General features: G+C 49.8%; 1 protein-coding gene and 1 long non-coding RNA gene across 9 annotated transcripts in view; one reads left to right on the top strand and one right to left on the bottom strand.

Annotated features, from left to right (window-relative positions):
• Positions 1-3,597: 3,597 nt before the first annotated feature.
• Positions 3,598-26,617, bottom strand: part of NLRC3 (NLR family CARD domain containing 3) — a 37,172-nt gene continuing 14,152 nt past the window's right edge. For 2 of the 8 annotated variants that reach the window (XM_027117580.1, XM_027117581.1), the window contains exons 2-20: positions 23,409-23,501; positions 22,609-22,670; positions 22,151-22,352; positions 20,286-22,035; positions 19,173-19,259; positions 15,796-15,879; positions 15,261-15,344; positions 13,798-13,881; positions 12,395-12,478; positions 11,719-11,802; positions 11,030-11,113; positions 10,417-10,500; positions 9,703-9,786; positions 9,128-9,211; positions 6,752-6,835; positions 6,247-6,330; positions 5,520-5,603; positions 5,046-5,129; positions 3,598-4,728 (exon numbers count right to left, since the gene is read on the bottom strand). In XM_027117580.1, the coding sequence (XP_026973381.1) occupies positions 4,638-4,728; positions 5,046-5,129; positions 5,520-5,603; positions 6,247-6,330; positions 6,752-6,835; positions 9,128-9,211; positions 9,703-9,786; positions 10,417-10,500; positions 11,030-11,113; positions 11,719-11,802; positions 12,395-12,478; positions 13,798-13,881; positions 15,261-15,344; positions 15,796-15,879; positions 19,173-19,259; positions 20,286-22,035; positions 22,151-22,328 (3,198 nt within the window). In that variant the 5' untranslated portion in view covers positions 22,329-22,352; positions 22,609-22,670; positions 23,409-23,501 and the 3' untranslated portion in view covers positions 3,598-4,637. Of the gene's footprint in view, positions 4,729-5,014; positions 5,130-5,519; positions 5,604-6,246; positions 6,331-6,751; positions 6,836-9,127; positions 9,212-9,702; positions 9,787-10,416; positions 10,501-11,029; positions 11,114-11,718; positions 11,803-12,394; positions 12,479-13,797; positions 13,882-15,260; positions 15,345-15,795; positions 15,880-19,172; positions 19,260-20,285; positions 22,036-22,150; positions 22,353-22,608; positions 22,863-23,408; positions 23,502-26,617 lie in introns of those variants that run through there. The other 6 variants (XM_027117585.1, XM_027117582.1, XM_027117583.1 and 3 more) reach the window with 6 other exon arrangements.
• Positions 5,123-26,617, top strand: part of LOC113626265 (uncharacterized) — a 39,335-nt gene continuing 17,840 nt past the window's right edge. Inside the window, exons 1-4 of the long non-coding RNA XR_003435103.1 lie at positions 5,123-5,497; positions 7,637-7,752; positions 18,981-19,134; positions 24,628-24,761. This is a non-coding gene — a long non-coding RNA (uncharacterized LOC113626265). The remainder of the gene's footprint in view (positions 5,498-7,636; positions 7,753-18,980; positions 19,135-24,627; positions 24,762-26,617) is intronic.

Below are 26,617 nucleotides of genomic sequence, written 5' to 3'. Positions count from 1 at the left end.
TTTAAACTGTAACATCAGCGTCAAATGTCTGAAAGGAAGGTGTGTCCCTTTAGGTTAGCAGCATACTGTGTAAATATCACAACTGTTAGATTGGCCCAGGGGACTCATGTGTGCTAGAACACAGGACTGGCTGAATTGGAAGTGAACTAAAAGCTTCTGCCTCCTACCCAGAACAGAAGTCCTTTCTATAAGGATGCGACTGGAGCAGGAAGACAAAGGGCTCAAGAAGTAATGTCATTAGGGGAAAATGGAACTGACAGGATAACCGATATGTCTGTAGGAAACAGTATTCAGATTTTACTTTTCTATTAGATCGTTTGGAAAAATTAAGCAGTAGTGACATAGAAAGTTTAAAATGATGCAACTTTTAATTCTAGAAAGAACAATGAATTATATAGGAAGAAAATGGCTCAGCAGTGATCATCAGTACTAATAAAATCATAAAATAAACACTAAATAATGATTTACCCAAGAATCATGCTGTAACTGTATTGGAAGGATGGAGAAACAAAGTGGGGACATACAGTGATATATGTACAAGTGCCATTTCCCATAATAGAAAGTTAATAGATAATCTCTAAAATGATGAAACAAGAACTAGTGTATGTATGACATTTAGCTTTGGGGTGGAGAGGTATTCAGGAAGGGGAGGAATAGGACAGGAGATTGTTCTTTCCCATTATAAGCCTAGTACTCTGACTTTTTAAACTGTGTATTACTACACATTTTGTCCTGATGAAAATGAATTTTTTAAAAAGATAAATGTACAGGCGGGAAAGGGGTGAGGGCTGGAGATTCAGGTTTGAGAATCATTTGTGTATAAGATTCCTCAGGGGAGAACACGTGGGATGAGAAGAGAGCTAAGGGTGGAAGCCTGTGTCTAAGGGGAGAGTCCATGAGGAGCCAGGAGAGACTGGGAAAGTATTTTCTAGATTTTCTAAAGTGAATGTATTTTTCCTTTAATAATCAGGAGAAATATGTTTAGTTTTTCAAAGAGTGGTAATGAGAAGGTGGAAGGATTGGAAGATGGTAATGTTATGGAATCCAGGGCAGGGGAGAATTTCCCAAGAAGGGAGAGGTGAACAATGTGAGGTCCTTGCTGTAAATGAGCTTGAGTCAGAGAAGTCACTGAAATGGACAGTTAGGAAATCTCTGGTGACCTCAACAAGGAAAAGCAAGATAGCAGGTGAGGGTTGAAGAGAGGTTGGGATTTGAAGTGAGTATTGATGACTATTTGGAAAGTGGGTGGTCATAAGTGAAAATGGAAGGCAGAGCCAGGGAAGAGTGGGATCAAAGAACATTTTGGAGGGGCAGAGGGCCTTTTTTTTTTTTTTTTTAAGAGGAACATGAACATGGCTTTTTAACTGAAGGGAACTAGCTTGTGGAATGAGAGGGGTTGAGTCTGTGGGAGAGAGAGAGGGAGGGAGTGACTGTGTGTGTAATGATGAAGCAAAGTTTGCATTAGGAGCCATTCTGCTTAAATATGTGTTGTATATTGAAAACATACACACCAGATAACCATTTGGGTTGGTGCTGCTATTTGGGGTAAGAAGGCTAAGGCTGATTTCATGGTCTTTTACACCTGGATTTCTATAGTGTCTATTGTAGATACGGCCCAAAACAGTTCTCTTGACTTGGGCATCAGGTAGAGTACCCAGAACACTGAGACATTGCCTTAGAAGTTGAGTCAAAGTAGCCCTAGACTAAAGGATGGCTGATCCTGACTAGCAAATCTTCAAAGCAAGTTTTGAAAGGATCCAACTGTTTCTAGGTAATTGTGTCCCAGAATAAAGCTCAAGAATATTTTAAGGAATATGAAAATAGTCAATACCCAACAAGATAAAATTTTCAATGTCTGGGATCAAATCAAAAATTACCAGGTATAATAAGAAAAGTCAAGAAACAGACCAAGAAATGACGCAAAAATGACAGTTGATAGAATTAGTAGAAAGGGACATTCAGACAGTTATAACTATATTCCATATATTCAGACGGTAGAGGAACGCATGAGCAGGTTGTGAGATACGGAAGATGGAAGGAAAGTCTCACACAGTACTGCTAGAGATTTAAAAAAATGAGAGGACAACTGTGCAAGCTGAGATTAAGATCAGATTAGACACTGCAGAAGAAAACATTACTGATCCTGAAGACACAGGGCATGTTTGTCTAAAATGGAATACAAAAAAGACCCCCAAAATCCCATTGTGCTGATTATCAATTTATTGCCTCAGCTCCAAATTCACCTTTTGGCCTGCTTTGTGATAGTGGAGCTATTCGTTGTAAATATCTCTCCTTTGCTAGCCAGCAAGATGTTAAGCCTCATCAGTAGGGTGCTAGAGAGACTTTGAAGGAGAGAAGAGGGGCCTTTACTTCCAATTCCCAGTGTGGCTGCTTTCGAAGTTCCTGGAGAGCACACTTTTTTCTCCACTGCTTTGGCCCCTGAGTTTTCTCCAGTGCTAGGTTCCTGCAAAGGCACAGCTTTCTCTAGCATTTGGCTACTGCAACTACTGTCTGTCACATTCTCAACTTAGCCAGAAACAGTGCAAACCAGAAGACAGAATAGCAACATCTTGAAAGTGCTCAAAGAAAAAACTGTCACCCTGGAATTCTATACCCAGCAAAAATATCTTTCAAAACCAGTAATCCAGTAAAGACTATAACTAGACCTATGTTCAAATGTCCCCAACTTCCAAATAATGTTCTTTATAGCTGATTTTTTCCCTCTAGTCTAGGATCCAATCAAAGATCTTAAGTTGTTATGACTCTTTAATAATATCCTTTCGTTTAAAATAGTCCCCAGCCTTTTGTATTTTTCATGATGTTGACGTTTTTTAAGAGGTCAGGCTAGTTTTTCCTTTTTTTTCCCCAGAATGCCCCTCCATTTGGATTTTGTCTGACTGTTCATTCATGATTAGATTCAAGTAGACATTTTTGGCAAGAATAAAATACATCAGTGATGTGTCCTTTTTTATGAATTTATTTATTTTTGGCTGTGTTGGGTCTTCATTGCTGCGTGCAGGCTTTCTCTAGTTATGGCGAGCAGGGGCTACTCTTTGTTGCGGTGCACGGGCTTCTCATTGCAGTGGCTTCTCTTGTTGCGGAGCACAGGCTCTAGGCATGTGGGCTTCAGTAGTTGTGGCACGTGGGCTCAGTAGTTGTGGCTCGCGGGCTCTAGAGCTCAGGCTCAGTAGTTGTGGCACATGGGCTTAGTTGCTCCGTGGCATGTGGGATCTTCCCCGGCCAGGGGAAGGGACACAGGGGAACCTGTGTCCCTTGCATTGGCAGGCAGATTCTTAACCACTGTGCCACCAGGGAAGTCCCAAAATGTCTCCATTTTTAAGGAACCTTTATAAATACCCCTCTGTGGGGTGATACTTTGAGACTGTGTGATTTTCTTCCCTAATAGGCTTTCATCCATGGTTTTATCATCCAATGATGATTCTTGCCCAAATACTCTTTTTTTTGTTGTTGTTTTTTGCAGTACACGGGCCTCTCACCGTTGTGGCCTCTCCCGTTGCGGAGCACAGGCTCTGGACGCGCAGGCTCAGTGGCCATGGCTCACGGGCCTAGCCACTCCACAGCATGTGGGATCTTCCCGGACCGGGGCATGAACCCCTGTCCCCTGCATCGGCAGGTGGACTCTCAACCACTGCGCCACCAGGGAAGCCCCCAAATATTCATTTTTAAAGGAACATTTGGAACATAGTTCCGATTCAAATTTAAAAGTGATAATTACTTTATAATTTTCATAAGCATTTTCCTTGGTTATTTAGTTGATGAGAGCTGTGATGTCCGTTTGGAATATTTTTCCTTTCAACATGGACAGATGTCTGAGGGAATTTATGCCACATGGAAACTCGCCTTTCTTGCCCTTACAGGGAAGCTGTAGCCACAGTAGTGCTTTGGGAAGCCAAATATATATTATGGCATTGACATTTAATGTACCATTGATAACCACTATGCCAGATTCCAAATGACATATAGCAGACAAAATCAGAGATTTTGTAATGGATAAAAGATGGCAAAAACCTTGGAGAACTTTTTTTGTCTGTCTCCAGAATCCTATAATTGAAGGCTTCATTTCTCTTTAAAATTTTTTCATAATTTTTCCGTATGACTCTAAGGATCATACTCCTAAATCCTGTTTTTCGTCTTGAGAAAAGAAAGAGAGGTCCCCTCTGTCACGGATGCCAAATTGATACTCTTCATGGGCTTGAAGATGGCAACTCATTTCAGAGTGAGGGGGATGATTTTAGCCAGGTCAGTGGAAAAGGGCAGTAATGATAAGAAAAAATAGGGGCACATGAAGACCTCAGGATATAAATGGCTCCAACTGGCTTTTTACTTGCTGAGTTCTGAGGCCTGTCCCTGATCCCCTTGGAGGAAGACCCTCCTTTCCTTGTGCTGTAGCACAGTGTTCATCGCTCCCCTGCCTGGACTGACCCTGGACCAGGAGAGGTGCTTGTGTCCTCCTTTGGCAGCACCACTCCTGCCTCCTAGTAGAAGACCAGCTCTCCTGCAGGTCAGCATCATTCCCAGAACACAGGAAGGCACCTTGGAAAGTGGTCTTTTTGTTGGAAAGCTTCCAGCTGTGTCTCTGCTGTTCTTCTGCCTGGTCCACCAAGAACTTGTTTTGCTCACATTTCAACAGTGCACGAGGAGGCATTTGTCTTGATAGCCTCTGAGATCATCCTGGCACCAGATTCTCCAATGTGATTTCCCTGGAGACTAGAAGAGAAGGATTAGGACAGGGCTTGAGAAATTGACTGAAGGGCTGGAGGCCTGAAGATTCTCATTAGTAAAGCACAGATGGTCACTACATAAAATGCAGAACCCAGTGTGAAACCTTTGTGCTTCCAGGATTCCTCCTGTGGACAAGGCTCAGCATGGCTCCTTCTTATACTGAGTTCCCTTGCAGAGCTGCTAAGGGGTCTGGGAGTCAGCTGGCTCCGAGACTCAGGCGGAAGGTAGGGTCTGCCCTGGGAGCAGTTCTAAGGGTGAGCAAGGATGGCAGGAACGGGCAGATGCTGCCGAGCCCCACTCACTTGATGTGCCGTAGCCCATGGTTTCCAGACAGTGCGGTGGCAACACATATCGCCCCGTCCATTCCCAAGGAATTCTCTTGGAGACTAGGCAGAGAAAAGATGGAGACACTACAGTGAGCCATTCAGGACAGAAGAACACTCCCCAGGAAGCAGCACTGCACTATCTTGGGACAAATCTGAGACTGATTTATCCACAGGCGCCATAGCAACAGCGAAGTGGCATTTAACCCTGAGACCTGTGTCTGCAGGCCGCCAGGTTGTCTCGTCCAGGTGCCGTGGAGGACATAAGACCAAAAATGCAGAAGTGAACAAACCCATCCACAATATGGACTATAGTAATCAGAATAGTGTCAGCTATTTGTACTCGGAAGGAAGCAGCTACAGAGGAAATCAAGTGTGTCTTATGCCACGGGAGAGGTTCCAGAAGAGAAGTCTGCTGTTTTAAGACGCAGGTAGGTCTATACAACCACTCACTTGAGTCTTCGGAGACTTGAGTTGACCCTCAGAGCATTCGCGAGGGCTTTGGCTCCGGCCACCCCAATGGCATTTCCTCTTAAGCTGTTGGGAAAGATGGGAACCCTAAGGCACAGTGACAGCTGAGAGGTGAACACGGTACCTCTTCAGGTGAGCATGAGTTACTTAGGAACCACGGGCGGGTGGCGGTACAGTAAGGTTGCTCCTTCCTCACTCCTGGGCACAGAACAGAAATTGGCTCTGGGGAGCAGGATGCAGGGAGGGGTGAGGCCAACCCAACCTGGTGGTTTGTTGGAACTCTTATCCTCCATTTTCATTCCGAAGAAAGAACTGGGCCCAAACCAGAGCAGCAACCCTCCATCCAGAGGGGCCCATGTGCTCGGAGCCACAGAACTGCAGGAGCAGGGATGACCCAGACATCCTGAGAGCCCCACAGAGGTTGGGGCCCCAGGTTTGATCTTCTCACAGACTGGGTCAGTGGCCACTGGCCACCCCAGGCCTGGGGACATGTTTAGCCTGGGCAAAGCCAAGGAGAGGACCAACAAGTGACTCCCAGGAAAAGGGGTGACATGGGGTTGGGGAAGCTGGGGCCTGCCCAATCTACGTGAGGATATTTAAATGATTTGGGAGTTTCCGTGTACATTTCCCCCTTCCATATCTGTTCATTTTGAGTCAACATCTTGGTTTCTTTGGGCAAGAGGCTGTAGCCAGAGGCTGGAATACTTACTCAAGAATCTCCAAGGTTCTGTTCACAGCCAGGGCCTCCCCGAGTGCCTGGGCCCCAGGGGCAGCAATGGAGGCCACCTGGAGACTGTAAAAGGAGATGCAGTCAACACAGACAGGCAGCCTCTCTGGCCCTCACACCCACCCGGGTCCAACTGCATCCATACTCGCCCTTCATTTCCACTACCTCTTGACTTAGGGCTGAAAGTGGTGAAATAGCACTGAAAGTTGTTGGCCCTGGTCTGTCCAAAGAACGCTGCATCTCCTGTCTGCACTGATGCTAGACAGAGATCTGGATGCTATGGATATAGGAAGTAGAGGTGGTCTCCCGGAGAGTTTGGGGGGTAATACTCCCTGCACCCCTAGTTCTTTCTAGATGTCCGGTGACCCAGTTGCTAATATTAGGAAAATCAAACCCACCTTCCTTGACTAGGAAACAAAAATGACAGTTAATGTGAAAGGATGGTTAAGGGCCAGCTTCCTGGGCTGCTGTGCATATCAGGACTTACTAGAGAGCAGTGAGGGCTGTGTTCGCCTTTAGCGCACTGGCCACTGCAGAAGCGCCTTCGTCCCCGATGGCGTTTTCCTGTAAACTGAACATAGAGCCTGAACTCTGGGTGCACGGAACAGGGGCCAACGCTGTGGCAGGACATGCTGAGCATGGACCTTCTAGATTTAAATCAGACCACACACACCATAGCAGACCATCTTCCCAGGGTCACCCTGGGGATCACTGTACCTCCTGTGTGGCCACTGCAGCCCCGTGGCCACCTAATGCATGTGCTCAGGGGTCTGGGGTCTGCATGAGTCTGGACCGTCAGAGCCAAACCAGAAAAGGGACACGTGGACATACTGTCAATGAGAGCTTGGTGTGCTTTGCAAAGCCATCCAGAAAATCAAAGCGTTCAATCCTCGGGCCATTCTTGCTGGTCAGTATTTTACATCTTTTTTCCCCCCTTTCCTTCCACATTGGAGGAAAGTGGCAGGCCCTGGAGCAATAAATGTTTAAGAGTTTAGTTCAACTGGACGTTGGTATGTTTGAGGGAGCAATTTGCAGTGATAATTTTAACAGACATTTGAGTATATTGGGTGCCAGCAAGCCCAGTTCCAGCTTCTTGGAACTCAGGTGGGGAGACAGATGAGAGTTACCAACTGCAGGGTGCTAGAAGGGCCCTGTGGAGTCTCCTTCCCCAGTGTGGTCACAGAGGCTGCCCAGCAGAAATAGGTCTAAACCAAACCTGCAGGTGAGAGATGGGGGAGGGCTTGGCACATCTAAGGAAACCAAAGAAATCGAGTTGAGTTGTTGGAGTGTGTAATGAGGCTGAGGGGGTGCAAAAGAAGCAGATCTTTAGGGGCCTTGGAAGCCACGCTAAGGGTTGGACTTCACTCTGCAGGCACCAGGCAGCCATTTAAACATCTTGTGTAGGATGGGAACAGATTTACGTTTGGGAAAGATCTTTGGCCAGCAGTATGAAGATGGACGGATGTGGAGGCTGTGGCAGTGATGCAGGTGAGTGCTGCTGGCGGCCTGGACAGCGGCCGTGAGGGTAGAGGGTGGGTGGGTGGAACATTGGGGCAAGAATTGACAGAATTTGGAGATGGGGTGCAGGTGGGAAGTGAGAAGGCAATGTTTCTAGCTTGCACAGTTGGTTGCTGGATCCCCTCACAAGGTGAGGAGCCAAGAAGCAGACTTGTGGGGGAGATAAGTCAGTGGGAAGTGGAGTGGGCAGTGGACACGTGGGTCTGGAGCTCAGGAGAGAGGTCTGAGCTGTAGATGTGGGGGCCACCAGGACTTTGAAGGGAATTGGAGCCCTGGGTTAGGAGGAGCTTCTAGAAAGAGACATCATTCAAGGGAAGATGACCCAGGACAGAACCTTGAGGAGTACCGTATTTAGAGTCAAACGGAAGGACCAGCCAGACAAGGAATATCTTGGAAGTTGAGGGAGAAGTATTCAGCATGAAAAGCAGATGAGGCTCAAAGGTTAAACACGGAGTGACCATCTGACCCAGCAGTTCTGCTCCCAGGTGTACACACGAGAGAATTAAAAGCATGTGTCCACACGGAAACTTCTGTATGAATGCTCACAGCAGCATTATTCATAATAGCCAAAAAGTGGAAACAACCCAAGTGTCCATCAGTGGGTGAGTGGATAAACATGTCTATCCATGCAGTGGAATATTATTTACTCATAAAAAGGAATGAAGTACTGATACATGCTGCAATGCAGATGAACCTTGAAAACATACTAAATGAAAGACGTGAGTCACGAAAGACTTCATTTACATGAAATGTCCAAAACAGGTAAATCCATAGAGACAGTAGATTAGGGAACTGGGGGACTTGGTTGGGGGCAGGGGAATGGGGAGTGACTGCTAATGAGTATGAAGTTTCTTTTGGGGGGATTGAAAGGTCCTAAAATTGATTGCAGTGATATTGCACAACTCTGTGAATATACTAGAAACCAGCGACATGTACACCTTAAATGGGTGTATTATATCTCAACAAAGCTGTTGTTTTTTGGGTTTTTTTGCAGTTTGCGGGCCTCTCACTGTTGCGGCCCCTCCCGCTGTGGAGCACAGGCTCCAGACACGCAGGCTCAGCGGCCATGGCTCACGGGCCCAGCCGCTCCGCGGCATGTGGGATCTTCCCAGACCGGGGCACAAACCCATGTCCCCTGCATCGGCAGGCGGACTCTCAACCACTGCACCACCAGGGAAGCTCTCAACAAAGCTGCTTTTTTTTAAATAGCAGATGAGATGGAAACCTGCCCGCTAGCCTTAGAGCAGAGGAGGCTGTGTGCTGAGGGTGTGAGCCCTGCACCTGGTGGGCACCGAGGTTGCAGATTTCCCTGCCCCCTCTCCCCCCCTGCGGAGGCCCCACTTACTCAAGGCTGGTGAGGCTCGTGTTGAGCTGTAGTGCTTGTCCCAGGGCCTTGGCGGCGCCGGCCTGGATAAAGTTCCACTGCAGGCTGGGCAGACACACACACATGACTGCGTGGCCCATGGCAGAGCCCAGGAGGTCCTAGGGGCTCCAGAAAGAAGGGGCTTCTCCTGGGAGAGTGACCACAGGGAATGGGGTCCCTGAAGGATGAGGTCCTGACCAAGGTGGGCAGAATGCCTGCAGCCCCCCTCAGGCTAGTCCCAAGGGGCCTACGTGCACTCTGGTTAGTGGAGGGCACAGGGACAGGCTCAAATAGACTCCAGGTGGCCCTGCATGAAGCATTGACAGAAGCACAGCGTGGGCACACACCTCCCACCATTGGCCTCTCTCCGGTGAACGGCCCCAGGGAGCAGAGCAGGGGGCAGGGCACAGCCTAAAGGCCCTGAGGCCATGTTGCTGGCGGGGGTGGGGCTGGGGCCCTAAGCCGAACTTGGCCTTCTGCCTCCCCTGGTTTGAGTGGTCCTGCAGCTCTGTGAGCGGACAAATGGACAGGGCAGGGAGGGTGCGTCGAAGACTCACTGAAGGGATGTGAGGGCACAGTTTTCTCTCACTGCCACTGCGATGGCCTGGGCGCCCTGGTCGTGGAGCAGGTTGGCTGTCAGGCTGGGAGGAGGGGAACAGGGGCAAGTGAGTGGGAGCTGGCAGTGCAGCCCCCGTTCTTGCTCACTGGGGGATCCAGACCTCTGCTGTGTTGTCCCCAACCCCCCCCACCCCAGGACTTCATCGTGTCTCCTGGGATTGCCTGGCTCACGCTCTTGGGGTACTTGAATGTACCAGGTGCTGTGTCCAGCATGTGTCCTGGACCATTGAACTGCATCCTGGCAAGCCCATGGGGGGTGGGGGGCAGGGGGCAGGCTCTGTTCAGTGAGCTTCCACGACAGGTCACCTGCCAGGAGGTGGCCAGAGCCGCCTGGGGACTTACTCATTCCTGATCCCTGTTCTGGGAGCCCCTCCCACTTGCTCATATATTGTTGCCAGGGAGTGGGGGTCAGGGGGTCAGGGCAGGGAGAGTGTTGCCACTCACTTCATCCTCCTGTAATTTACGACATAGAGCGGGGGACTTGTGTCAGGGTTGCCACCGGGCAGCAGGTCTCCCAGTCCCCCCTCCAACCAGGTCCTTCTCGCACAATGGCGGGGGCGCCAAGGGTCTGCCATCGACTCCCAGCTCTGGGTGAGTGAGGCCCTAGGTGGCATAAAGAGCCTTAGGAAGCACAGCCTGCCCCCCTCACGTACTCCAGGCTCTTCAGGGTGCTGTTGGTGCGGAGAGCGCGAGCCAGATCCTGGGCTCCCTCCGGGCTGATGGAGTTTTCTCGCAGGCTGAGGAAAGAGAGGACCGTGAACTGCTGACTGACAGGGGAGGCCTGCCAGGTGCTCAGGCTGTGAGAAGCTGAGAGCCCCAGGTGGAACCTGGGCCAAGGTGGGAAGAGCCTGCTCTAGGAAGTCCCCCTCCGACTGCTCACCAGCCAGATGTCCCCACACCCCCCCAGGACTGTCAGCAGTAGGACAGACAGTCCAGGAGGAAGAGGATAAGATGACAGGACCTCAGAGGTGTGAAGGGAGGGGAAAGCCAGCATGCTTGGGGGCCTGCAGGCTTGCCCGTAGGAAGGGAGCTGCAGATACGGCCAGCTGAGGGCCAGAGCTGCCCCTGCCTCCCCAGTGAACAGGGGGAGCGCAGGCTGCCAGGCTCCAGAACCAAGCTGCCCAACCATAGATCTTCCCCATCACAGGCCCCTGGGGGTGTGGGTGTGAGCTTCTCAGCACCAGCCTTTCCTTCCACGCCCCAAAGTCCCTTCAGACACCCTGGCCAAAGGGACGCCCTCAGATGGAGAGGGAGGCAGGGACTTACTTGAGGCTGAGGAGCATCTGGTTGGTGCAGAGGGCTTCCATCAGCGCTGCCACTCCCAGGTCACTGATGGAATTGCTTTGCAGGCTGCAGACAGAGGACAGGGCGCACTTTGACGTGGCTGTCTCAGGATGCGGAGGGAGTCCAGCCTGGGGCTGCAGGCACTGAGTTCAGCAGGGAGTTGGGGGAACCCTGTGCTGCCCCCACGGCCCTTCTCATCCCGTTCCCCGCATTCCAGCTCCTGCTAGGTCAGGGCAGGTGGGTCTAGCACAACCAGTGCCTTGATTTGAGTGGCTCCACAAGGCTTCTGGCGGGGGGGGGGGGGACATGTGTCTGCAGCCCCCAGAGAAAGTGGTGCAGCTGAGTGTCCCCATTATGGGGATAGCACTGAACTCCCCAATCCCCACCAAGGCCCTTGGAGCCAGCCCCCTCTGCAGCCACCTGTGCCAGCTTCTAAAGTACACTCAGTGCTTGTCACTGAAAATTCCAGAACCAGCGCCGACCCTGACTGTCCACTGGGGTGGGCTGGAGGGAGACACTAAGATCACAGTATGCCCAGGGTTGGTGGTTGATTGGGTTCTGACAAGGAACTGGTCCTGACTGACAGCCCTCCTCCAGGACCCACCCACCTGCTGGATGGGGAACCCAGGTGGGGAGTCACCCTCTGCCCACAGCCACCCCTGGAGACTCACTCCAGGCTCTTCAGGCCCTGGTTCACCTTCAGGGTCTCCGCCAGGGCCTTGGCACCTCCATCGCCAATGCTGTTACTGGAGAACCTGCAAGAGATGGGACATGGGTGGAGCAGCCTGGTAGGGCGAAGCTGGGGGATCAGAGTCCAGGAAGCCCTCCAGGGAAGGGCTGTCTCTGTTGTCTCAAGGGTGCCCAGGGCACAGTTTCTTCTGCCTGAGGCTGGTTGGTGGGTAGCCTCCGTAAGAGATCAAGGTAGCAAAGTCTTTCTTGACTCCTTGACAGGGTTGGCAGGGCCAACTCTTTAGTGAGGGGTATTTGTGATAACTTTATGTGAAGGTGGCTGGGATGGTGTTTTCTTCTACCAGCTGGGAAGGCAGTAAATGTGAGTCTGAGACAGTTGGGGCTCACTCATTCCTGGGAATCTGGATCTCCATTCTCCTGGTCCAGGGCTTTGGAGTCCAAAGCCAGCTATCTTGTGCCCACACATTCATTCATCCATCCACTCACCCACTCACTCACTCATCCATTCATCCATCCATGCACTCACCCACCCACTCATCTGCCCACTCATCCATCCATCCACCCATCCATCCAACCCCTTGTTCACAAATATTTGTGATGGGCTGGGCATTGTGCCAGGCATGGAGGATACCAGTTTGGCCCTTCTGCATTTCTCACATGAGCTCCTTCAGACTCCTGTTCTGCTTCAGGGCATCTGCCATCTGCTGGGTTCCCGCTGGCCCGATGCTGTTCTTCTGCAGGCTGTAGGAGAGGGGTCCTTCAACAAAGCTGGTCACAGCCATTCCCAGGCTAAGGACAGTCTGGTTCAAGGTGAGAGGTCAGAGACTACTCAAGTGCCTCTGTTTACCACAGCATGGGGGGAGGGGTCTCCAGGAAAGGTCTGTGGATTGTTGCCAAAGTGTTGCTAATAGACTGATGTGAAGAGTTGAGGCAAGAACCGTTGGGCCTTCCCTTCAGGGGCCAGAAAGCAGCGGACACTGTTAATATCCAGCAACCTCCAAACTGGAGATTTCCATGTAGAAGTCCCACTGGCCCCTCACCTGACCAGCCTTCTCAACACTCAGCAGTCTGCCTCCAACCAGACCAGCCAGCAGCCTGCCCTGCAACCCTACAGTCCTCCCAAGGGCAGACCCTCCCTTAGGCGCCTCGCCTTCAAAAGCTTCTTCCTTTTATACTAAATGTGGAGGAGGGAGATGTTACAGGAGAACCCCTGTGCTCATCCTAGAAGGACAGGCAGGGCAGGACCTCTTCTGTGTGAGGCTAAATACACTCTATAAACAAAATGGAATTTTCCCTGGTTACAAAGGGAAAAAACCCCTCCCCTCCCCTCCCTTAGAGTATTTCCTTGAGCAAATTTGGGATTGTAAATCCTTTCCCTGTCCCTTTGAGAGTGTGTAAATCTTTTTAAGAGCTAGAAGTAAACCTCTTGGCAAGTTTATAGCCTCGGAATATCTTTTGTAAGGGCCTTGGAGCCATCTCTTTGAACTGTGCACATCAAGTAAGAGAGCACGTGCTCCAAGCTGTAAGTACCTGCTGGTCATAAAGATGTGAGAAGTTTTCTTTTCCTTGTGATAAATGCAGTTAGCAAACACAGATGGCTTCCCCCAAATAACAGGCAAATTTAGTATAAGGTAAGTGTGACAAATGGTTCTGTCCAGTCCTCTTATTTGAGGGCAAGTTGTGGTTTTTCTTGAAGACATTTATGTAATGGGTTGTATCTGCTCGACTGTAGGAAAGGGTGAGATTCTTTTCTGTCTTTGCCATCCCATTGGTGGATTGCCTTTGATGCTCATTGCAGGCTAGCTGAATGCTTATTCAAGTAATTAAGCTGTTTCATACTTTTCTACATTTGTGGAGAGGATTTTCTGGGTTGGCAGGAGGCTTTGTTTTTAATTATTTCCCCCACACCTGTTCTCTGGAAAAGCAGTGGACATCAGATTTTCCAGGGGCCATCCAGATGGATCAGAAAGCCTGATCCAAGGGCCAGGGTCCAAGGGCCTGGAGGAGAAGGGAGAAGAGAGAAGAGAAAACGTTCTCTGCCAGCCAGCATGCCCACTCACTGCAGCACGGAGAGGGTCCGGTTGGCAGCCAAGGCCTCAGCCATGGACCTGGCACCGTCATCCCTGATCCTGTTGCTCTGGAGGCTGTGGAAGCAAAGAGGTGCATCACTGATGGAGCATAGGACGGTGCCTGGCATGCCCTCACCCCCACTACCCAGGAAGTGGGAAAACAACTGGCCCTTCCCACTGCTGCTTTGGCCTTAGGTTTTCCTCTGGATCTCTAAGTACTTGCCTGCTGACTGGGGACAAGGTGCCCATGGTATGTGGATCACAATGACAAGGTCATTGATAGTCCCAATTACAGCTAAAAGCCACAGCACCCAGGTGTTGGTGAGGATGTGGAGAAATTGGAACCCTCATCCGCTGCTGGTGGGAATGTCAAATGGTATGGCCTTTGAGGAAAGCAGTCTGACAGTTACTCAAAAGGTTAAATATAGGGTTACCGTGTGACCCAGCAAATTCCACTCCTACGTATATCTACCCAAAAGGATTGAAAAAAAGTCCTCAAATACTTGTACAGAGATGTGTACAGCACAATAGCCACAAGGTGGAAACAACCCAAGTGTCCATCAGCTGATGAATGGATAAACAAATTGTGGTCTGTTCATGTAATGGAATATTATTCAGCCATGAAATGGAATGAAATACTGGCGCATGCTACAACGTGGATGAACCTTGAAAATATTATACTAAGTGAAAGAAGAAAGACACAAAAAGTCTTATTTTTTGATTCCATGTATATGAAATATCCAGAATAGGTAAACATACAGAAAGCAGATTGGTGGTTGCCAGGGGCTGAGGGGAAGGGAGAATGGGAAGTGATTGCTAATGGGTATAGTGTCTCCCTTTAGGGTGATGCAAATATTTTGGAACTAGATAGAGGTGTTGGTTGCACAACTGTGAATATACTAAATGCCATTGAATTGTACACTTTAAAATGATGAATTTTATGTGAATTTCGCTTCAATAAAAATAAATATATAAATGAACAAGACAAAACAAAATGACAGGACACACTCCGCTAAGGATGGATACAACCGCTGGCCCCTAAAAGGAGCCCAGCAAACCACACCACACCATAGGAACCATCTGGAAGATGGGATTTCAGTGTCTTGGAAAACACTGCAGGGGATCATTCTGATACCATGGCCTTGGGGATTTCCTACTCAATGTAGGACAAGAGCTTTCCCTCGTAGATTATTTTGTCCTTCAAACCTCCATATACCTCCACCCCTCTTCTTCTCCATCCCCTGTTCAGGCCATAAGCACAGGCATAATGACTAGGGAAGAGCTGAACTTAGAAACTTGCTTAGGATACAAGATCCCCTGGCATCCACTGGGTGGGAGCCACTATCTCATGGTCGCCGTTTTGAATTACCTCCCACTCCATGGGTGGCACCTGATGAGAGGGTTCTCTGGGCCACCTCCTGGGGGCAGAGAGACAGGGAGCGGGTGACACGTACCACAGAGAGGCCAGAGTGCGGTTGATCTTCAGAGCATCTGCCAGTGCCTTGGCCCCTTGAGGTCCAATGGAGTTACTGCGGAGGCTGGCAGAGGAAGAGAGAGGAAGAACCATTCTCTTTTAGCCAATTCCCAGGGAGGGAAGGAGGAACAGAAGTTACATGGACCTTTAAATCCATGCTCCTCGAAAAGAATGCATCAGGGTTTAGGATTTCACGTTCTGTAGAACTGGGGCAGAGATCCTTATTTAGGCAATCGAGGAAGGAGTTCCCCAAGATGGCCCCATGTGATGGGGAGAAGAAAGCAGGATCTGATGGAATAGTGGGCTTGGGCCAAGTGTGAAGAGGAGATGATAACACCAGATTCAAGGCCAAAATTCTGGCGCTTCACTGGGTGAATCCCAGCAGCTGAGCAGGAGTCAAGACTTTGCTTGCTCAGCTGTCCTTCCAACCCATCCTGGGAAGAGTGTGGTCTAGGGGACTTCACAAGATGGCTCAACACTCTCTCCCTGTCCCAGGGGTGAAGGGTCCTACTTACTCCAGAGTGGTCAAACTTCTGTTGACGAGGAGGGATCTGGCCAGAGCTTTCGCCCCTTTGTTACTGATCTGGTTCTCAGCCAAGCTGCCCAAAGAGAGGGAGAGGAGTGGTTAATGAAGGTCTGTAAATCTTGCCGCCTATCCTGCAACGTGAGGCCTGGGATCCAAACCCGTCAGCCACCATAACATCATCAGGGCCCGGACTCAGGTGGAGATCAGGTAAGCCAGGCCCAGGAAAGCCTCTGAGATGGGCAAGGTAGGGCCAGAGTGGGTGGACAGACCCTCACACCAGCAGAGGGTCCCAGTGGGAAGTATGACCAGAATCCAGCACAACACCTTCTACCCCAACAGCGCAGCAGAGGGTACGGGCAATTACTGAAGACTACCATGGGATTCCCAGCCAGGGGTGTGCTGGAAAACCAGCTGTCAGGAAGAAACAAAATACAAAAATCATGATTTGTTGGGTTGGCTAATTTCCATGGTGTAAATACTCCCATCATGGCCAATTTCAAGCACTCTCAGCTTGTAAAAATTCCGAAAATGTAACAATCAGCTCTTATGAACTTGTGGCTGAAGTCGGTTCCAGCACACCCCTGACCCCAGCCCTTTCTCTAATCCAAGAAAGGAAAATGGTAGAGTTATTATAAAATTAACTTTGAAGTAACAAAATGTACGTCTGTATCTGCCTTGAAAGGGCATTCCAGGGAATTCCCCAGTGGTCCAGTGGTTAAGACTCTGTGCTTTCATTGACAAGGGCATGGGTTTGATCCCTGGTCAAGGAACTAAGATCCCACAAGACACGTGGTGTGGCCAAAAAAAGGCATTCCAGGAACACAATGGGGATCCACTTAATGTTCCTCATACACCCAGTTTCAGAAATGATATCTGTTGAGGTTCTTTACAGTTTCTTAGGCATTTTAAAATGTGAGACAGCCCCATGGGATGCAATTGGAATCCCCAGTGCTTTTCAAGCTATGTTTCAACGGACCCTAAGTTTCTTCAGAAAAGCTTCAGGAGGCTGAGGGGAAACCAAGTGCCTAGGCTCTGCCTCCCACTTCTTTGAATCCCAGCAGCCCCCCTTTTGTTTGCCTGTCTAATTGGGATTCTGCCTCATATGCCACTTTTTTATTTATTTATTTATATTTGACGGCGTTGGGTCTTCGTTGCTGCGCATGGGCTTTCTCTAGTTGAAGCGAGTGGGGGCTACTCTTCGTTGCAGTGCACGGGTTTCTCATTGCAGTGGCTTCTCATTGTGGAGCAGGGGCTCTAGGCATGCAGGCTTCAGTAGTTGTGGCACGTGGGCTCAGTAGTTGTGGCTTGTGGGCTCTAGAGGGCAGGCCCAGTAGTTGTGGTGCCTGGACTTAGCTTCTCCGCGGCATGTGAGATCTTCCTAGACCAGGGCTTGAACCCGTGTCCCCTGCATTGGCAGGAGGATTCTTAACCACTGTGCCACCAGGGAAGTCCCTCATATGCCACTTTTAAAAAGCGTTCTATCACTTAAAAAAAGTTTGAAGACTGTTCATCCAGACCACCACCTTCTATATAACTGTTCTCAGCTTCTAGAGAGCCTCTGTCCCCATCCCCTACCCCCAGGACTTTTGTAACATTTTATAAACAATATTTCATGAAGGATACCTTGGATGTTTCAAACAGGGTTGTGGCACTGAGGACCAACTATAGGGAGGTGAAGGAGAGAGTGTGGCCAGAGAAGGAGTTTTTGGCTTTGTTCAGAAAAATCTCTGAGTACTATCTAGATTCCTTTAAGCAAAACACTGAAAGTTGGCTATTTTGCTGAAGGTTCTCATGAAGGAAACTATATTCATAATGAGAAATTGTCATTATTTTGCTTCTTTCAAAGAGATTGCATTTAAATTTCTGGCTAACAAGAGGATCCTGCTAGTTAACAGCTGGCTCTTACACGGTGCTTCCTCTGTGGCTGTCCTGTCCTGAGCACTTTCCGTGAATGAACTCATGTAGCCTCGTGGCAACCCTAAGAGGCAGTGTGCAGTAAAGGATTAACCTTGGCCCCTGCTCCTGAGAGGTGACCTCTAAGCCCTTGGAATGTCCTGCCTGGTAGGAATGTCTCTGTTTACCTGGGGGCCTTGGGCCTTGATGGATAGTCTATCTTACAATGGGATTTATGGTCATGCAGTGTCAGCTTGACCTCTGGAGGGGCTGGAGACTAAGGTCAGCATGCGGTGGGCAGGTGTGTCTTCACGACCAACCCCCAGTAATAACCCTGGACACCAAGGCTTGGATGAGCTTCCCTGGTTGGAATGCTCTGTGTGTGTTGTCACACATGGTCTCTGGGAGTAGGAAGCGCTCTCTGTTCAGCTCCGCTGGGAGAGAGCGGCTGGAAGCTTGGCCTGGTCTCTGGGACCCTGCCCCAAGGGCTGTTCCCTTTGCAGATTTTAATGTGTATCCTTTCAGTGTAATGAACCGTAATTGTGGGTATAATTGGTTTTCTGAGTTCTGTGAGTTCACTGAACCTGAGAGTGGTCATGGGGACCCCTGAACCCATACCGTTTACCCTTCTTAGGCACAGAGGTGTCTGTTCAAGGTCACATGGAGATCACCACTACTCTAACCACTATCCTCAAAGACTTACTTTTGCTCTGGACTCATTCTATATTCTTGTCTCCTCAGAAAAAGATTATTTCAAAAGCTGGAGGCTTGTGTGAGGATGAAAAATTACTCTCTGGGTCCTGTTCTCTAAACTCACCTCCCTAGTTCTCCTAAAGCCACCCTCAGGTCATCACATCGATTCAACTACAAATCAGGGTGTTAACTCACACTTGGATGTTATTGGGTTGGCCAAAAAGTTTGTTCGGGTTCTCATAAGATGATGTAGAAAAACACAAACGAATTTTTTGGCCAACCCAATGTAGGAGTGATTTCATTAGCACATAGATCAGTTCTGCAATCAGCATATAAACTCTCATCTAATTATGTCATTAAAGATGCAATGTTTAAATTTAAAATTGTTTTAATTGATATTAATTTAAAAATTTGTGTGTTATTTAAAGATGCAATCCTGTGCTCAAAATACCATTTGAGGGCAAACTTTGTGAGGCATTTAGAGTAAATCAGACTTGGCGGTATGTCTGCACAGACAGCATCTGGAGAAATGGTTCTGTATCCACGATAGTATCTGACCCATACCGTATCCTTTCCCTCTTCTTACAGATGAGGTACCTGAGCCTCTGGAACTTTCTGGAATGAGCAGAAACAAGCAGCCTGCATCCTGAGCCACACGCCTCAATGACACTTCACTTTGAAAGCACCCCTGGCCATTTGAGCAGAGAGGAGGATGTGAAAAGAGCCCCGGACACCTAGACAGGTAGGCAGCCTGGGCAGGGTCTCCTGGGTCGGCGTTACCTGATCCTCTGAATGCGACAGTCCTTCCCACTCAGCACACTGCCCAGCAGTTCCATCATGGGGTCCTGGAACTGGTTGGTGTCCAGCCTGGTCAGGAGGAACAGCAATAATGAACAGTCCCACTGCCCATGGGCAGGTGGGATGAGGCCCCTGGCAGAGGGCTGGCATTAGGCAGCGGAGGGGGCACTACACAGACACCCAGGCTGAGATCCTTTCCCTCCCCCTCCTCTCCATCCCAGTGCAGCCCCCACTGTGAGATTCAGAGATCCGTGCCAGCACACCCACATGCTCAGAGTTTTCCTACAAGAGTGACTTGGGAGGCTCAGTGGTGTAAACCCTGGGCTTCCTACCCACAGGGATGTCTTCCCAGCAGCCCCGCAGTCTGTATGCGTGTGCAGGACACCAGTTGCTAGCTCTCCTCCTTCTGAGGATGTAGAAGCTACTCTGAGGTCCTGAATGACCCTTGTCCTAAGCCTTCCCTTCCCCCCACCAGGGTCCAGAGAATGGACAGAGGGTGATGGGCTGAGAGTGGAGTGAATGGGTATGGCCTGTCAGCATTGGGATGGTTTACAGGGTGTTGTAGGTTGAATTGTATACCCCTATAAGATATGTTGGTGTCATAACCCCCCAGTGCCTCAAGAATGTGACCTTATTTGGAAATAGGGTCATTGCAGGGTAATGAGTTAAGATGAGGTAGGGTGGGGTGGCCTGTAACACAGTGTGACTGGTGTCCTCACAAGAGAGGAGAGCTCTACATGAAGACAGACACGGAGAAGGTGGCCGTGTGACCTCGGAGGGCAGAGACTGTGGTGATGCGTCTACAAGCCAAGTATTGCCAGCAAACACTGAAGGCTGGAGAGGCCAAGAATGACCCAAGGATCCTCCCCTACAGGTTTCAGAGGGAACACAGCCCTGCTGACACCTTGATCTTAGACTCTAGCCTCCAGAACTGGGAGAAAATAACATGTCATTTTAAGCCACCCAGGCTGTGGTCCTTTGTTACAGCAGCCCTAGGACATGGACACAGAGGGGCGTGGTGGAGGGGAGGAGCCCTCCAGGTCCCCGCTCTCTCCTCTGCCCACACGCCCCACACAGCCCCACCCTGGCGCCCACCTCAGACTCCGGCAGTAGAGCAGCTGGGGCAGCAGGCTCTGGAGGACCCCCTGGCTGAGGTACAGGGGCAGGTTGGCCTCCTGGGTGCAGACATCGGACACCTGCAGGAGGTAGGCCAGGGCAGCGCGGTGTTGGGGGCTGGTCAGCCCGGCCAGGCCCCCGCTTGCCATGGCCTCTTCCACGCTGTGGGCCAGCTCCGTGTGCTGCAGCTCGCGCAGGCAGTGCAGGACGTTGATGGCCCGGGCGCAGACCACCGTGTTGGGGCGCAGGCAGCCCTTCAGGAGCTCGGCCACCTGGGCCCGGTAGCCCTGGTGCTCGCCCTGGGTCAGCAGGGAGCCGGCCAGCAGCGCGTTGACCCTCGGAGACAAGAGGCCTGAGAGGAAGCGCAGGAAGACGTCGAGCCGCCCATCCTCGGCCTGCATGGCCCTCTGGGCCGCACTCCTGAAGTGCGTGAGGAAGCCAAGCTGGGGCCAGGACATGCCACCCTCGGTGAAGAGATCGAAGATGGCCCTCTTGGATGCACTGTAGTAGTAGGCAGCTGCCACAAACTCCTGCAGGGACAGGTGGGTGAAGTAGTAGGCTGCTGAGGAGGCCAGGGTCTCCTCCCGCTGCAGGAAGCAGCTGCATGGGGCAGTCTGCAGCAGAGCAAGATCCACGCCGAACACCTTGAGGTCTGGCTCGTAGAACACGTACTTCTTCCTGACCAGCCCGTGGAAGGCCAGCCGGCCCAGTGTCCCCACCATCTTGCGGCAGCCGTGGGCCAGCTGCTCAATGCGGGGGCTCACCTTGCCCTTCTCCTGCCCCTCCCTGCTGAGGGCCATTCTGAAGTACCATGAGTAGAGTTCACACAGGGTCCTTGGAGGCCACGGCTCTGCATCCTGGAGCCCTGGCCTGTTGCGGTGCAGGTGGCCCAGCACCGACCCCACCAGCTGGCAGAAGGCTGGGACGGCGCACATCAGATACAGGGGCCTGTCAGCCTGCATCTGGCTCAGGACCCAACCCGAGAGGACCTGGTCCTCAGGGAACATCTGCCCCAGACACATCTTGATCTCCTCCTCGTTGAAGCCCCGGATCTCGGTCATCCGGTCCACCAGGCCTCCCGGGATCTGGCCAGCCGCGCTGGGGCGGGAGGTGACCCAGACAGAAACACCTGGGAAGAGGTTGCCCCGGATGATGTTGGTGATCAGATGGTCCACTTGGATCTCCTTCTTGGGGTCTCTGCAGGCCACAGTGTTGGAGAAGTCCAGGGGCATCTTACACTCATCCAGGCCGTCCAGGACGAGGAGGACTTTGGTTAGGGCTGCTGACGCCAGGCCAGTCTCCCCCGCGTGTGGGAAGACAGAGCGGACAAGTCTGTCTGCAGACAGCTTCTCATGGGTGTTGAGATCCCGGAAGGTCAAAGGCAGCACCAGCGAGAAGTCCTTGCCCATCTGCCCCCGGGCCCAGAGGTAGACAAAGTTCCTCACCAGGGTGGTCTTGCCCACGCCAGCCACCCCAATGGTGATGGAGATGCGGGGCGGGATGGACACCCGCGACAGAGGCAGGAAAAGCCTGTCCAGGGCGATGGTCCTGTCGGAGCACCAGCCCCCACGTGTGGCCTCCACCTGCGTGAAGTCGTGTTCCCTCAGCTGCAGGTCCATCAGGTCCTCCACCAGCAGGAGGCTGGTCAACCTGGAGGAGGGGCTTCCCAGCTCAGGGCTGCCTCCCATCCTGCTCAGAAGGGCCTCTCGGTGCCTCTGTATCCTCAAATCTGGACAGAAGCCAGAGGGGAGGGATGGGGGAGGGTGGGGGAGGGTGGAGGAAGAGGGCCCTCCCTCCAGTGGGGGAGGGGAAGAGGGCCCAGGGATCCCTAGCTGTCTGCTTACCATTGCCATGGGGCCTCAGCAGGGACTCTGGTGTCCTGTCAGGGGGCTGCAGGATCTGGGAGCCCTGACTGCCCTTCCCAGCCAGCAGGTCCACTAGGGCTTTCACCTGCTCGGCTGGGGAGCCAGCACCGTGGCCCTGGCCAGCCTCCCTGCCCGTGTGCACCTCTTGCTTCCTCATGGAGTCTGGGATTGCTGCCAGGAGCTGTGGAGAGAGGGCCTGAATCTGCTTTCTTCTGTCTCCCCATCAGTGGCCTGGGGACAGGTTAAACAAGCCTCAAGGGATGGGTGGATGGGGACCCACCCTTTCTCCTGCCCTGAACTACGGGTGGCTCTTGATCTGGCCTCTGGGACAGGGTTGGAAGGACTGTTTGTTGCTGGATGGTGACAGTAGTCCCTGCTGCCAGGAGCATTGCTCAGGTGCAGGGGCCCTGGGCTCGAATCTGAGCTCTGTCACTTACTGGCTCTGCAACACTGGACAGGCCACCTGAGTGCTCTGTGCCGTGGTATCCTCATTTGTAACCTGGAAATGGGGATGAGATTGTGAACAGTTCCACTCATGAGAGGGGAAGGATGAAAGAGACCAATCTGGAAAAGCTGCGTGTGGTATGATTCCAATCCTATGGCCTCCTGGAAAAGGCAAAGCTATGGAGACAGTAAAAGGATCAGTGTTCGTCTGGGGTTTGGGGCGAGGAGGGAGGATGAACTGGCAGAGCACAGAGGATTTTTAGGGCACTGAAACTACTCTGTATGATACTGCAGTGGTAGATTCATGTCATTGTACATTTGTCCAAACCCATAGAATGTATGGCACCACGAGTGACACTAATGTCAGCTCTGGACTCTGGGTGATAGTGACGTGTCAGTGTAAGTCAACCGATTGTAACCAATGTGCCCCTCTGGTTGGGGAAGGGTGCGTGTAGGTGTGCTGGGGGTAGAGGGAAATCTCTATATTTCCCACTTGATTTTTCTGTGAACCTAAAACTGCTCTAAAAACTAACGTCTATTAACTTAAGAAGAAAAAAAAGAAAGGAGGAGCCAAAAGGGAAGAGAGAGCTGGTTCAGCTACTCAGCTACTTTTCTTTTGTGTTCCTGGGGCCTCTGGGAAGCGCTGAGAGGCAGAGCCCCACCTGCTCACGTTCCTTTCCCTCCCTGGGGACTGGAGTGGATCCTGTTGCCAAGGCTGGCCGCCCCCATGTGTCCCTCCGTCAGCTAAGGTGGACACTTGAGGACCCTGAGCCCGCCCCCAGCTGCTCCTCACCTGCAGCAGGCAGGATGTCCAGCCCTAGGCAGCCCCTCCAGCAGGGCCCCAGGAACTCAGGGGGCGGGGGTCAGCCATCCTTTGTCCACGGGTCTAGGAGAAAACAGGACGTGGGGCTGGGCAGAGGTCATGCCTGCTGCTTCAGATGGCAGCAGCTCATTGAAACAGATCGACCCGCACCCTCCAGCCCTAAAGCTCTCTGGGTCCCAATGTGATTCATTTACGAGGGGGCCACTGAATACAGACCCCAGGATCCAACACACTCGCTGACCTTGGATTTGAATTGGGCTTCCCAGGCATTTTAACTTGAGATGAACCTTTCTACGTGGAAAATGCTAAAAGAAGCTTGGCAACAAGTAAAATAGCATTTTCTAACCATTCAGTTCACGGTGATATTGAAGAGTTAGTGCAATGAATTTGAGGTAGGTGGTGCCCAACCGAGCTGACTAAACTATTCTGGGAACTTCAGAAATAGGCCAGGGTGAGGCCATGCTCCTTACACTTTTTCAGGACCCTTCTGGCTGTTTTATTTTATTTTTCTGAATGTCAAAACCAAGGGGGAAAAAACTGGATGGGGTGTTGGTTTAAGTCATATTAATGTGCACAGATTAATGGAGGCATTATTGAGGTTTTTCTTTAGATCCTTTGCTAAAACTATATTTTTCCTTATCTAGATCTTGCCAATTTCTTCTTTGTGTCTAAGTATTTTTAAATAGTTCTTGTTGTTATTATGAATTTTGTTGGTGTCAAAGAAGGCAATTTTTGTGTATTTTATCTTGTATCCCACCAACATGTTAAGTAGTCACAGTAGTTCTCATTTTTCAGTTAACTCTCTTCAGGCTTTTGAATTACTGCAATGCAAATAATTTCATCTCTTATTTTGAACAATTTCTCTGCATGGTCCAGCCCCACCGCTGCCCCCAGCAATGTTGAAGGACAGTGGTTGTAACAGGCATCGTTTTCTTACTCCTGACTCTCCCAGGAGTGGTTCTAGCCCAAACCATTAGACCTGATGTTTGTGACCGGTATATAATTAGTTCTCTTCTCCTCTTGGAAAAGATTCCTTCAATTCCTCCTTTCTTATTGCCATTCAAGTAACATTATATAATCCTTGTTGAAGGCTTACTGTGTTTCAGACATTCTGTTAAGCACTGTACTTACATCATTTCATTTACGCCTTGTAACAACTCTCATTACCATTCCTTCTTGCATTTTATAGATGAGGACACTGAGGCTCAGAGAGTTTAAATGACTTTCTCAAGGATACGCGAGTGGGAAGCAGTTGTGTTGGAATAGAAACCAAGGCTTCACTGACAGCAGTACTTGTGCTGTATAATCTACCTGCCTCTTAAGGTATGTTGACACATTTTATAAAAGTTTTAGGCATGTCTGTTAAATGAGCAAATAACTTTTTAGCAATATTGATATAATCGCATGATTTACTTCCAATCATTCATCCAGCTAGCAGATATTTATAGGGGGCTGCTGTGTGTTCCAGGCACTGGTGATGTAAAGGTGAACAATTAGACAAAGTCCTTACCTTGTGAGTGTGGTGGGGGTGGAGGATAATGATAGTAAAGAAGAAAACAAGTGAATAAGCAAGGCAGTTCTGATGGTGATTAGTGCCTGAATAAAATAAACCGTGTGAGTGATGGAGAGGGTCAGGGTCCGGGGGAGGGGGTCCTTTAGTCTCAGTGTCCAGGGGAGGACTCTGTGAGAAAGCTACATATGAGCAGATATCTGAAAGGTGAGAAGGAGAGAGTCATGCAGAGAGCCAGGGGAACAGCAAGTGTAAATACCCTGCGTGTTAGAGAAGGAGGAAAAGGCCAGAGTTGCTGGAATGCAGTGAATGAGCACGTGGGCTCACAAAGGGGGTTGGGAGGCCACCTCAGAGGGGCTTGAGACCTGGTCACTCCCCTAAGGAGTTTGGATGCGTTTGAGTGTGGTGCGAAGCCACTGGAGGGAGCAACGGGACTGATGTATATCAGATCTTTATTTTATTTTATTCTGTTTTTATTAATTAATTTATTTTGGCTGCGCCGGGTCTTAGTTGCGGCATGTGGGCTTCTTAGTTGAGGCATGCATGCAGGATCTAGTTCCCCAGCCAGAGATCGAACCCAGGCCCCGTGCATTGGGAGCGTGGAGTCCTACCCACTGGACCACCAGGGCAGTCCCTCAGATCTCTCCTTTAAACCGTGAACTACACTGGCACTTCCCTGGCAGTCCAGTGGTTAAGACTCTGTGCTTCCACTGCAAGGAGCACGGGCCTAATCCCTGGTCAGGGAATTTTATGCTGTGTGGCACAGCCAAAAACAAAAAAACAAAACAAAACAAAAACTGAGCTATGCTAATAGATTTTCTAACATCAAACCAAACTTGCATTCTTGAATATAATCTTCCATTAGTATTAAGCTATGTATAACAGGGTGGGATAGCACAAAAATAGAAACATAAGTCAATAGAACATAATAAAGGGTCCAGGAACAAATATATATTTATATTATTTACATATGAAGGAATTTGGTAATATGACAAAAATAACATTTCAAGTCAGTGGTATTGGCCAGCCTATGAAAAAAAATTTTTTTGAACTTTACTTCACATTAAGTGCAAAATTTAACTTCAGTTCGGATTAAATACAAAACCATAAAAGCACAATAAGAAAATATGAGAGAATATTTTAAAATATTCTTTCGGTAAGGGAGGCTTTTTTTTAAGCAAGACATAAAATCCAGGAGTCATAAAAGGGAAGACTAACAGATTTGCCTTAATTGAATATTTCTCAATAATAATAGGTGCCACAAATAAAATTGGAGGAAAACCTCAAGCCAAGAGTCAACATTTGCAAATATATGAAAGAGCATTAATATCTTTAATGTATAAGGAACTCTTAAAATCAATAAGAAAGAAATAGAAATGAATAGAAATAGAAATGAATAGAAATAGAATGATGGACACAGACAGGTAATTGTGGACCCAGACAGAGATAGAAAAAAGGACATAGATAATTCATAGAAGTATAAGTGACCATGATGTTGAAAAGATGCTCAATCCTACTAATGATCAAGAAAAAACAAAACAAGGAGCTATCATAATGACATAACAGGCTGCATTGGTGAGAACGTGGGATTAATAGGAATCTTAGTGCATAGCTGGTGGGAGGGTAAATTAGTATGATTCTGGATCATAATGTATCATTATCTATTGTC

Source organism: Aethalodelphis obliquidens, unplaced genomic scaffold (assembly GCF_003676395.1).
Source record: "Aethalodelphis obliquidens isolate GAN/ISIS:26980383/991018 unplaced genomic scaffold, ASM367639v1 scaffold18, whole genome shotgun sequence".
Taxonomy (NCBI): domain Eukaryota; kingdom Metazoa; phylum Chordata; class Mammalia; order Artiodactyla; family Delphinidae; genus Aethalodelphis; species Aethalodelphis obliquidens.
This window is presented reverse-complemented; position numbering and strand designations above follow the sequence as displayed.